The 13,862-nt window shown below is 46.4% G+C and overlaps 1 protein-coding gene across 1 annotated transcript in view; it reads right to left on the reverse strand.

Moving 5' to 3' along the window:
- Positions 1-13,190, reverse strand: part of fat3a (FAT atypical cadherin 3a) — an 80,190-nt gene extending 67,000 nt beyond the window's left edge. The window contains exons 1-6 of the mRNA XM_069687917.1: positions 13,151-13,190; positions 12,501-12,824; positions 6,783-6,844; positions 5,781-6,095; positions 5,291-5,501; positions 464-532 (exon numbers count right to left, since the gene is read on the reverse strand). Of these exons, the coding sequence (XP_069544018.1) occupies positions 464-532; positions 5,291-5,501; positions 5,781-6,095; positions 6,783-6,844; positions 12,501-12,824; positions 13,151-13,190 (1,021 nt within the window). The remainder of the gene's footprint in view (positions 1-463; positions 533-5,290; positions 5,502-5,780; positions 6,096-6,782; positions 6,845-12,500; positions 12,825-13,150) is intronic.
- Positions 13,191-13,862: the final 672 nt, after the last annotated feature.

The following is a 13,862-nucleotide window of genomic DNA, read 5'->3' on the forward strand; positions in this document are numbered from 1 at the left end:
CACACACACTCACTCACACACACACACACACACACACACACGCACACACACACACGCACACACACACCTACACACACACACACACACACACACACACACACACACACACACACACACACACACACACACACACACACACGCACGCACACGCACACACACCTACACACACATACACGCACACACACATACACACACACACACACACACACACACACACACACACACACACACACACACACACACACACACACACACACACACACACACACACACACACACACACACACACACACAGGCTGAGCTTCTCTGTAATGTGCTCCATTCAAACAACCAAGACAGGCAGCACAGATGACAAGCTCAGGGCAGAACAGAGGAAGAGAAAAGGAAACGAAAAGGAAACGAAAAGGAAACAAGGTGCAGAAACGACAGCAAAGAGCGGAAGTGGAAGTTGGAAGCGAGATACCTTCTGAGGAACAGTTCCTGCCACAAGCGCTCTGCAGAATATAGAAGATCTCACGGAATGACCTGGGACCTTCAGGCATGAAGCATCGAGGAGAGAGAAGGACAGACAGGGTGAGACCGGGAGGACAGACAGGCTCAGGGCAGGAGACAGGAGACAGCAGACAAGAGACAAGAGACAGGAGTCAGGAGGAGTCAGTAGTCAGGAGACAGGGACAGGGACAGGAGACAGGAGACAGGGACAGGAGACAGGAGTCAGGAGTCAGGAGTCAGGAGACAGGGACAGGAGACAGGGACAGGGGACAGGAGACAGGAGTCAGGAGACAGGAGACAGGGACAGAAGACAAGAGACAGGAGACAGGATGTGATGAGCGGAGATGAGGAGACATGACTGAGACACCATCTGCTTGTAGCGAGTCATATATACATGGAGTCTAAAAATAACACCTCCACAGGCTGCTTCTGTTTTTCTGTGATTTGTTGGTTTGTTTGTCTGATTGTGAGCCAGATTATGAAAAGCTGTTTTCGTCTGTGGTTCTGACCTAAAGATGTTTCTGAGGACTCAAATGAGTCGTCTCCTGATCCCAAAGACAATTTGTCCTTTTTAAGGACGTCAACATGACTGATGCAGTGAAGCTCCGATCATATTTTGCAGACGAAAACTTGATTTCTTCCCGTGCATGTTAATAATGTGAGGACGAGTAGTGTGGTATGTGACGTGATGTATCTGAGCTTTTATACTACAGGAAGACACCTCATACAGTCCATCCTTAAAGTATTCACAGCGCTTCACTTTTTCCACATTTTGTTATATTATAGATTTATTCCAAAATGGATTAAATTAATTTTTTCCCTCAAAATTCTACACACAATACCCCATAATGACAACGTGAAATAAAAATGTTTTGAAATTTTTTCAAATCTATCGAAAATCAAAAACGAAAAAATCACATGTACATAAGTATTCACAGCCTTTGTCCTTACACTCAAAATTGAGCTCAGCTGCTTCCTGTTTCCACTGATCATCATGAGATGTTTCTACAACTTGCTTGGAGTCCACCTGGTAAATTCAGTTGATTGGACATGATTTGGAAAGACACACACCGTCTATATAAGGTCCCACAGTTGACATGTCAGAGCACAAACCAAGACATGAAGTCCAAGGACTCATATGTAGACCTCAGACAGGATTGTATGGAGGCTCAGATCTGGGGAAGGGTACAGAAACATTTCTGCAGCATTGAAGGTCCCAATGAGCACAATGACCTCCATCATCTGTAAATGGAAGAAGTTTGAACCACCAGGACTCTTCCTAGAGTCGGCCGCCCGGCCAAACTGAGCGATCGGGGGAGAAGGGCCTTAGTCAGGGAGGTGACCAAGAACCCGATGGTCACTCTGACAGAGCTCCAACGTTGCTCTGTGAAGAGAGGAGAACCTTCCAGAAGGACAACCATCTCTGCAGCACTCCACCAAGCAGGCCTGTATGGTAGAGTGGCCAGACGGAAGACACTCCTCAGTAAAAGGCTCATGACAACCCACCTGGAGTTTACTAAAAGGAACCTGAAAGACTGTCAGACCAGGAGAAACTAAATTCTCTGGTCTGATGAAACAAAGATTGAACTCTTTGGCCTGAATGCCAAGCGTCATATCTGGAGGAAACCAGGCACCGCTCATCACCTGGCCAACACCATCTCTACAGTGAAGCATGGTGGTGGCAGCATCATGCTGTGGGGATGTTTTTCAGCAGCAGGAACTGGGAGTCCAGTCAGGATGGAGGGAAAGATGAATGCAGCGATGTACAGAGACATCCTTGATGAAAACCTGCTCCAGAGCGCTCTGGACCTCAGACTGGGGCAAAGGTTCATCTTCCAACAGGACAACGACCTGAAGCACACAGCCAAGATAACAAAGGAGTGTCTTCGGGACAACTCTGTGAATGTCTTTGAGAGGCCCAGGCAGAGCCCAGACTTGAACCTGATTGAACATCTCTGGAGAGATCTGAAGATGTCTGTGCACCGACGCTCCCCATCCAACCTGATGGAGCTTGAGAGGTCCTGCAAAGAAGAATGGGAGAAACTGCCCAAGAATAGGAGCCAATCTTGTAGCATCATACTCAAAAAGACTTGAGGTTGTAATTTCTGCCAAAGGTGCTTCAACAAAGTATTGAGCAAAGGCTGTGAATACTTATGTACGTGTTATATTTTCGTTCTTTATTTTTAATAGATTTGCAAAAAATTTTAAACAAACTATTTTCACTTTGTCATTATGGGATATTGCGTGTAGAATTTTGAGGAAAAAAATGAATTTAATCCATTTTGGAATAAAGCTGTAACATAACAAAATGAGGAAGAAGTGAAGCGGTGAATACTTTCTGGATGGACTGTATGACATCATCATACCTACAAATAATGAGCAGAAAAACACATTTTATATATACATTTTATATATATATATCATATGAGAGTTGGTAGGAAGTGGTTGATTAAATATGATAATATTTCAGAGAAAATGTGTTTTTCTGCTCATTATTTGTATGTATATATATATATATATATATATATATATATATATATGACAGAGACAGGGACAGAGACAGGGACAGAGCTATGGAGAGCCAGAAGCACGAGCCAGAAGGTATCTCCAACTGGATACACACTGACCGTCACTGCTCAGCAACAACAACAGGAGAGATGAGTGGTGCATTGTGGGAAATGTCAGTGTACATATTCTGTAAGAACTAATAGAATTACATTGAGAAAGTCCTGATTATTGAAATGAATAAATAACTTTTTTCACAGCAGAATCTTCTCCATTCAAAATGTGCTGAGTTAATCTGGTTCAGCCTTTCAAGTGGCTGAAAGTGAACTTTGAGAGATCAAAGAGATTTAAGGGTGTCATGCTAGGCACGCTCCACTTCGAGAGTGATGTCATACCGGAACGATGTCATACCGGAACGATGTCATACCGGAGCGATGTCATACCGGAACGATGTCATACCGGAGCGATGTCATACCGGAACGATGTCATACCGGAGCGATGTCATACCGGAACGATGTCATACCGGAACGATGTCATACCGGAGCGATGTCAGGAACGATGTCATACCGGAACGATGTCATACCAGAGCGATGTCATACCGGACCGATGTCATACCGGAATGATGTCATACCGGAACGATGTCATACCGGAACGATGTCAGGAACGATGTCATACCGGAACGATGTCATACCGGAGCGATGTCATACCGGAGCGATGTCATACCGGAACGATGTCATACCGGAGCGATGTCATACCGGAGCGATGTCAGGAACGATGTCATACCGGAGCGATGTCAGGAACGATGTCATACCGGAACGATGTCATACCGGAGCGATGTCATACCAGAACGATGTCATACCGGAATGATGTCATACCGGAACGATGTCATACCGGAGCGATGTCAGGAACGATGTCATACCGGAACGATGTCATACCGGAGCGATGTCATACCGGAACGATGTCATACCGGAATGATGTCATACCGGAACGATGTCATACCGGAGCGATGTCATACCGGAACGATGTCAGGAACGATGTCATACCGGAACGATGTCATACTGGAGCGATGTCATACCGGCGCGATGTCATACCGGAACGATGTCATACCGGAGCGATGTCATACCGGAGCGATGTCAAGAACGATGTCATACCGGAGCGATGTCATACCGGAACGATGTCATACCGGAATGATGTCATACCGGAACGATGTCATACCGGAGCGATGTCATACCGGAACGATGTCATACCGGAACGATGTCATAAAGGAGCGATGTCATACCGGAACGATGTCAGGAACGATGTCATACCGGAGCGATGTCATACCGGAGCGATGTCATACCGGAACGATGTCATACCGGAGCGATGTCATACCGGAGCGATGTCAGGAACGATGTCATACTGGAGCGATGTCAGGAATGATGTCATACCGGAGCGAATGTCATACCGGAGCGATGTCAGGAACGATGTCATACCGGAGCGATGTCAGGAACGATGTCATACTGGAGCGATGTCAGGAACGATGTCATACCGGAGCGATGTCATACCGGAGCGATGTCATACCGGAACGATGTCATACCGGAGCGATGTCATACCGGAGCGATGTCAGGAACGATGTCATACTGGAGCGATGTCAGGAACGATGTCATCCCGGAGCGAATGTCATACCGGAGCGATGTCAGGAACGATGTCATCCCGGAACGATGTCATACCGGAGCGATGTCAGGAATGATGTCATCCCGGAACGATGTCATACCGGAGCGATGTCAGGAACGATGTCATCCCGGAGCGAATGTCATACCGGAGCGATGTCAGGAACGATGTCATCCCAGAGCGATGTCATACCGGAGCGAATGTCATACCGGAGCGATGTCAGGAACGATGTCATCCCGGAGCGATGTCATACCGGAGCGATGTCATACCGGAGCGATGTCATACCGGCTTTCACATCTGCTGCTGCTCTTTATTGAGAGCTTAGCAGCACAGTTAATAGTTATAAATATGAGTAAATCTCTTAAAGGGCTAGTCCTCTAAAAATGAACAGGATGAAGTTGAAGTTTCAGCCTGACTTCAATCTGCTATTTCAGCGTTTGACCTGGCAGCTGAAGAAGCTGTTGCCATGGTGACTGGGATGGGCGGAGCAGAACAGATCATGCAGCGAGCCCACCTCATATACACACACCTACGCTGTCAGCCAAACACACACCGTGCAGCGGGCCAGGCCACGCCCACCTCACCCAGCCACGCCCACCTCACTGGCTGACAGAGCATCATCCTCACCTACGGGGGAGTTTACCTGTGAGGTCGAACCACAAGGGGGCGGAGCTCTGCTGCAGGGACACCACACCCACGATCTCAGCCACCTTATCGTTCTCCATGACGGTGAAATTGTAGAAGGGCTCGTCAAAGAGCAGCGGGAGCGTGGAGGGAGGCGGCCGGCGAGTCCACTCGATGTGCAGGCGAGCTGTGGAGGACTTCTGAGGACGGCCGTTGTCTGTCGCCTTGATCTGAACAGAGACGCACACGGAGGCGGAGTTCAGGACGCTTTACAGTCACCACACGTGTGTACGGGATGCAGTGAACTCCAGGGCCCCTGGTGGGAGGGGCCTGGAGGCGGGGCTTGGAGGCGGGGCCTGGAGGCGGGGCTTGGAGGCGGGGCCTGCGTACAACACTTATAAACAGAAGACCTGCCACAGGTTGAAACAGTGGAAAAAAAAGCAAGCGAACTGTTCAGATAGTTTTCACTGAACGAACGGCGTCACGTGAGCAGACGAAGAGTTACGTACCGTCAGGATGTCGTAGCTCCCTGCGGTGAAGGCTTTGCGCGACGACACCACCGCCGTCTTCGGGTCGATGAAGAACTTCCCGTCCTCGTTACCGTCCACGATGCTGTAGGACAGGTCGCTGTTGGGGCCGTCGTCGCGGTCATAAGCGAACACCCGGTAGATGGGCTCGCCCTTCTTCCTGCGCTCTCTCTCTGGTAGTTTCACCTGGTACACCTTCTCAGGGAACGTGGGCTTGTTGTCGTTCTCATCCAGGACCTGAACCATCACCCACACCGTGCTCTGCCGGGGACTTGGACCGCCGTCTGACACCAGAACCTGCAGGACCCAACAGATAATACTGAACCAGGATCCATGAAGGAGACACCTGTCCACCAGACGTCTGTCTGTCTGTAGGGTTCAGAGCATCACCTGTCTGTGTGTGTGTGTGTGTGTGTGTGTGTGTGTGTGTGTGTGTGTGTGTGTGTGTGTGTGTGTGTGTGTGTGTGTGTGTGTGTGTGTGTGTACTGTGTTCCACTCATTACCAAAGGACGGAGTATTAACACACAACTCCACTTTCATACTTATTTCTATTAAATTTCCCATCTGAGATTAATTTGCAAAAGGAAGTGTATTTCCAGGCAGAACCGCCATGCTGGGCCTCCTGCTGTCACCTGGTGAACCGGCTTCATGTAGAGAAGGAGCCGGTTCTGACTCCAGCGTTAGAACTGGACTTATTCAATGATAACGGCACCGATGTGCTGATCAGTATGAATCAGGACAGAACGTCATGAATGTGTTTGGACCGTGTGTGTAGATTATGATGCGTTCATTTCTAGAACAGACGGTTCTGTAGGATCCAGAGTCTCATAAAGTAAACGTCATCCATCAGAAAGGACAGAAAGGACGACGCTGGCTTGGACGTCACATTGCCGAGTGATGATTTGTCCATCCCAGAATATAAATAGAAAATATAATTGTTAATGAGCAAGTGGGAGTGTTTTAATCAGGCACCAGAGTCCTCACCTCTAAAACGTGTTCTGACTGTTGTTCACGGTCCAGTTTCCGAGAGGTTGTGGTGATCAGACCTGAGACGGAAAACAGGAGAGAACAATTAGAAGAGAATAACACACACACACACACACACACACACACACACACACACACACACACACACACACACACACACACACACACACACACACACACACACACACACACACACACACACACACACAGAGAAATGATCTGTGTTTGACATCATCTCTGAACGGTTCTTACATTAAAAGAGAGAACGGAGGAACAGATGGATGCAGTCATTAGATCTTCTACAAGGTGAGTCTACACAACACTGGCTGTCAGATGTGTGTGTGTGTGTGTGTGTGTGTGTGTGTGTGTGTGTGTGTGTGTGTGTGTGTGTGTGTGTGTGTGTGTGTGTGTGTGTGTGTGTGTGTGTGTGTGTGTGTGTGTGTGTGTGTGTGTGTGTGTGTGTTTGTGTTTCTGGCCCTTGAACTGTGATTGTGTCCTGAATGCCACTTCATCCTCTCAGTCATCTTCACATGATTGATTGTTGATCTGTTGTCTGTCTGTCTCTGTCTCTCTCTATCCTGTCTGTCCCTCTCTGGTCCTCGTCCTGCAGGTAAACGTCCCCCTCATCACGGAGCTGTCGGGACTTAGCTGTAGGATGAGGGGCTAGGACTGTCATTGGTCGACTGTTTGTCTCCGCCGTTCATTGGCTGTTTGTTTCCGAGTGTCTTCACTCCGTCCTCCGTCTGTGTGAAGGCTTTAAGGAGACAACATCAACCTCAGAGCAGCAGCAGATTGAGAAACGTGTGATGACGGTTTGGATCACCTGAACAAGTGTCTCCTGACAAAGTGTCTGTCCCTGTGTCCTGCACGCTGTCCACGACCATGTCCCCCTGCCAGAGTGATATCTGGAGATGTGTGGGACTCATCATTGTTCTGTTTTTATACTGTTTTTAGACTTTAGTCTTTAGATTAACAGCAATCTGAATAGCAAAGAAGTTGATTTAAAAAGCAGCAGCTTCCAGAAGGTCCAGCTCTTCCTGTAAATACTGGACGTGCTGTCTTGTGAAGGATGGTGGAATAAATGACTTGTTACCAACATCTGTCATCACAGCTTGTTGCCTCCCTGCAGCCGCTTCAGACTGCAGGTATCTGCTCCACCTGCTCTCCATCATCTCTGCTGCAAGTTGTCGACGTGCCTTTAAACAAGGCGGCTGCATCGTCGCCCCCTGGTGTCAGGCTGCAGTAACGCAGCTCAGATAACATGTAACGGAGGGGAGGAGGAAGGGAGGGAAGGAGGAGGGAGGAATAATGGGAGGGAGGGAGGAAGGAGAGAGGGAGGGAGAGATGATGGGAGGGAGGGAAGGAGGAAGGACGGGAGGGAGGGAGAGAGAGAGGGAGGGATGAGGACGTGATGGTTGAAAAGTTAAATCCAGTGAAAGAACAGATGTGTGAAGGTTGAAGTTCCTCTCCAGCTGTTTATCAGGTCTTTAAAGATCTGATCAGTTTTCTGAATGTTGTCTGAATATTACAAAGTAGGGCTCCAGTATTGCTGATATCAGCAAACTGCAAGTCAGAGCAGCAGTGATACATTTTGGACTTGTTAACGAAGTCTTTCTGAAGAATCAGAGTTGCAGTCAATGAACCGGACTCTCAACCGATCCCAGTTCTGTTCACAACACAGATCCCTGTTCCTGCAGATACTGGTCAAATCTATCTGCAGCGTGACATCAGCAGGGTCCGTAGGAAATGATCCCATCAGACATCAGACCCTTGCAGAGCAGCTCATAACTCTCCAGCCACCAAACTACCGTCACAGCAGGAACTCTTCATCCATCTGTGGTCCCAACATTTTTAACAACATTTGGATTTACAATATTAAAAACATCCATTCCATGTGATAACACTGAAAAAAACATTTGAGGACCTTCCCTGGTTCCATGTTTTACCCAGAATGCAGCTCGTCAGCTGGGCGGTGTGATATCGATGACATCTCAGATCTGAGACGGATCACATGAATAACAGAGAAAGAAACGTGACTGAATCAAAGGAACTGCAATCATGCTTTAAATCATGTTGATCCACGTTACTGATCTACGTTTCTGATCCACGTTACTGATCCACGTATCTGATCCACGTTTCTGATCCACGTTACTGAGCCACGTTATTGATCTACGTTTCTGATCCACGTTTCTGATCCACGTTTCTGATCCACGTTACTGATCCACGTTTCTGATCCATGTTACTGATCCACGTTACTGATCGACGTATCTGATCCATGTTACTGATCCACGTTACTGATCCACGTTACTGATCTACGTTTCTGATCCACGTTACTGATCTACGTATCTGATCCATGTTACTGATCCACGTTACTGATCCACGTTACTGATCTACGTTTCTGATCCACGTTACTGATCTACGTTTCTGATCCACGTTTCTGATCCACGTTACTGATCCACGTTACTGATCCACGTTACTGATCCACGTTACTGATCCACGTATCTGATCCACGTTACTGATCCACGTATCTGATCCACGTTACTGATCCACGTTACTGATCCACGTATCTGATCCACGTTACTGATCCACGTTACTGATTTACGTTTCTGATCCACGTTTCTGATCCACGTTTCTGATCCACGTTACTGATCCACGTTACTGATCCACGTTTCTGATCCACGTTTCTGATCCACGTTACTGAGCCACGTTACTGATCTACGTTTCTGATCCACGTTTCTGATCCACGTTACTGATCCACGTTACTGATCCACGTTACTGATCCACGTTTCTGATCCACGTTACTGATCCACGTTACTGATCCACGTTACTGATCCACGTTTCTGATCCACGTTACTGATCCACGTTACTGATCCACGTATCTGATCCACGTTACTGATCCACGTTACTGATCCACGTATCTGATCCACGTTTCTGATCCACGTTACTGATCCACGTATCTGATCCACGTTACTGATCCACGTTTCTGATCCACGTTACTGATCCACGTTTCTGATCCACGTTACTGATCCACGTTTCTGATCCACGTTACTGGTCCACGTTTCTGTTCCACGTTTCTGATCCACGTTTCTGATCCACGTTTCTGATCCACGTTCCTGATACACGTTTCTGATCCACGTATCTGATCCACGTTTCTGATCCACGTATCTGATCCACGTTACTGATCCACATTACTGATCCACGTTTCTGATCCACGTTCCTGATCCACGTTTCTGATCCACGTTCCTGATACATGTTTCTGATCCTCCAACCTGCCCTCTGTTTATTATCTGTTGTCTCACAGGAAGTGAAAGAGAAAAGGCTGACAGTCAGAGAAAACAAACACAATAAAAAGGTGTAAATCAAAGAGAGGAGGAAGAGCGATGTGTGCCGGTGGGTGATCTGCAGTCTCTTATCAATGTTGCATTTAAACAAAATCAAATATTCAACATTTGCCATGTAGACAGAGTGCGAAAGACAGACGCTAAAAGAAGAAGGAGATCCAGCTGCCAGGAGAAGAGAAAGGAGGAAGGTGGAGGGGAGAGAGGATGTCAGAGAGACCGAGAATGAGCTGATAAAAGATGACAACACCAGAAACAGGAGTTGAAGAATTTCTTTAATAAGGGCCGAAAGAGAGGAATGGGAGGAATATTATCAAACTCAAAGCTGAGGGATCCGACTGAAGGAAAGATAAATATAGCAGCAGCCAATTATATCTCCCACACCGAGGATCTGCAGAACAAACTGAGCGAGTCTGTGCAGAGCCGATGCATGTCTTCATGCTGCAGCTGCTGTTTCTCTCAGCATCCTCCTGCTTCATCCCCCCCCCACACACACACACACACACACACTAGCACAAACAAGCACACACACACGCGCACGCACGCACGCACGCACACACACACACACACACACACACACACACACACACACACACACACACACACACACACACACACACACACACACACACACACACACACACACACACACACACGCTCTATAAACACGCTCTTCTATTGTTTCCTCTACACGAGTACTTCCTATCAGGATGTGTGTACAGTAGTGCCGTCATCATCTGACTGAATGCCAACAAATGTGGAGCCAAAAGATCTGAACTGTTGATGAAGATGAGGATGATGTAACAACCACAACATCAAAATAAAAGCCTCCTTTTACCTCAAATCAACAAACGTCCTACTGTTTGAATAAACCTGAATGAACTGTCTTCTCTTTTTACCTGAGAGCTCGACTGAATTCTTTACAATCATTCAGCCATTCACACACAATGGTGACATTTTTCACTGCAAATTATATAACCAGTAGCTCCACCCCAGAGATCTGATTGGTCAACTGAACATTATGAACAAATCATCATGACATCACATCCTGCTCATCACTACAAATATCCCTCCACCTCCTCAATGGGAACATAGAATTAGAACTGAGTTTCATATAATATGTAATATAATGTAGTTTCTACTTGTTATATTTCTATTAAATGACCCATTTGGTGAAGTCGGGTCTCTTTTGGTCCTTTTTGGTCGCTCCGAGCACCCGTACCGTAACACCACGGATAGTCACGCACTTACAGTCCTAGTGGAGGCTAGCTGGACCGGTTTGGTTTGAACACATGACACGGAGCTAAAATGTTAAAAACACATGAGAACATGGATATCTTTGTTCATCAGATATCTTTGTTCACCAGATATCTTTGTTCATCAGATATCTTTGTTCACCAGATATCTTTGCTCATCAGATATATTTGTTCATCATCAGATATCTTTGTTCATCAGATATCTTTGTTTATCATATATCTTTGTTCATCAGATATCTTTATCAGGTATCTTTGTTCATCGGATAGCTTTGTTCATCAGATATCTTTGTTCATGAGATATCTTTGTTTATCAGATATCTTTGTTCATCATATATCTTTGTTTATCATATATCTTTGTTCATCAGATATCTTTGTTCATCAGCTATCTTTGTTCATATATCTTCGTACATCATATATCTTTGTTCATCATATATCTTTGTACATCAGACATCTTTGTTTATCAGATATCTTTGTTCATCAGCTATCTTTGTTCATCAGATATATTTGTTCATCAGCTATCTTTGTTCATCAGATATATTTGTTCATCAGCTATCTTTGTTCATCAGATATCTGTTCATCAGCTATCTTTGTTCATCAGATATCTTTGTTCATCAGATATCGTTGTTCCAACCAGACTAAGCTAGCTGAGCAGTTTAGTGTTTCTATGTTCTGTATTTATTCAGTTGGAAACTAGAAATCTTCTTTGTTGCTAGGTGGTTGCTAAGGGTCCAACTACTTCCTGGAGCAGTAAAGTTTACATACGTAAGAGTCTATTGATGTGACTGATTGTTTTATAGTTGTTAGTCACACCACATGTGTTGTCATGGAAATGGTGATCACACTAACAAAAAGTTGTATATTTTAGAGTGAATTGCTCCACAATATGAACACATGTAGATTACATGTTTTATTTAGTTGCTAACTTGTTGTATACCCTCAAGTTTAATCTTGCTTAAGGAGCAACAGTGTCTTGCCAAACAGCACTTGGACATGTGGACAGGAGGAGCCGGGTATTGAACCATCAACCCTTCAATTGCTGGACAAGCTGCCCCACAACGTCCTGGTTCACAGCACCATCACTGGGACCAATCAGACGTACACAGACACAAACCAGTACTCACCAGTGCGGGTGTTGAGGGTGAAGAAGTTCTGAGGGTTTCCGCTAATAATGCGGAAGTTGAGCCTATCAGCAGCGGCAGGAGGCGTGGCATCTGGGTCCTGGGCCTGGATCTGGATCACAGAAACGTCACGGGGAGAATTCTCCGGCACCGAGGGCCGGTACAACGGCTCGGAGGTCAGCGGTGCGTTGTCGTTAACGTCCTCCACCTGGACGAACACCTCAATGGTGGTGAACTGAGGAACCACGCCGTGGTCGCTGGCGTACACTGTCAGCCAATAGGAGTCCTTGGTCTCCCGGTCCAACGTATCCGTGGTGTAGATCAGCCCTGTGGAGCAGGAGACCAAAATACAAAACACTTACTACTGAAGCACTCATGAAGGACTTTATTAGTTCTGTTTTCAGGCAGAATCCACAGAAACGTCAGTCTGTCTTTCCTCCCAACAACTTACTGTCTCCTTGATAAGAAGAATAGCTGCAGTGAAAATGTCAGTTCTACCAAAACTAAATTCCATGACCCGAGTTCAGCCCACTTCACACTGGTCCAACACTCCATCATTAACACATTCTACAGGAAACAAGAACCCAAGAATCATCTGGTCCACCAGCAGAAACCCAAAGACCTCCGAGGTTCTTCAGACTATCACCTCTCACCTGCAACAGAACCATCAGAATCAATACAACGGCCGGACATTAAGCTATAAGAGGGTCAAGAACTTTAACCGTCGCATCTCCCATTTATTTCACAGCGTCTTTTGAAAACCTTGAAATATCTGTGACTGACAGCTTAGTGGAAACTGAACCAAATCACAGGACATCCACTGACCCAAATACATCCACCCCCCACCCCCCGAGGCAGAGCCCAGACATTGGAACTAAAATAAAACCTCCAGTACTCAACTCATCACATCTGTTTGAAGACATCCACTGGTACCGTAGATGTCCCTGAAACAGAGGTGTGATGTAACATATTCTCTGATCGACTCAAACCGCTCTCTCAAAAATAAAATGTCCAAACAGGACAACAACGTTGGGCTCGAAGTGGAAAAATAATCTCATCCAGTTTAAACAACATGACATGCACGATGATTGTTGTTTCTTTGTTTCCCCGTAACATTCATCTATTAAACAGCCTGCAGCACGTCCAGTTCACTACGACCACCATCTTCAACACGGTACCGGAGGTCTGGGGATTATCCAGACCATCGACTCCCAGCAGGAGAGGAAGGGGAGGTGAAGAAGGACAGGGGGTACTTTAGAAAGCTCCAGAAAGAGTTAAAGCAGACACTGAGTGTAGAATCGTGGAGTCTGGTTCTGAGACTCTAAAGTTACACTTAATTATTCTAACACGCGCCTGCTATCGCTC

The sequence above is a fragment of the Brachyistius frenatus genome, unplaced genomic scaffold, assembly GCF_029030835.1.
Source record: "Brachyistius frenatus isolate BFR_SWC_R1_liver_20210118 unplaced genomic scaffold, ASM2903083v1 Contig_505, whole genome shotgun sequence".
Lineage (NCBI taxonomy): Eukaryota > Metazoa > Chordata > Actinopteri > Embiotocidae > Brachyistius > Brachyistius frenatus.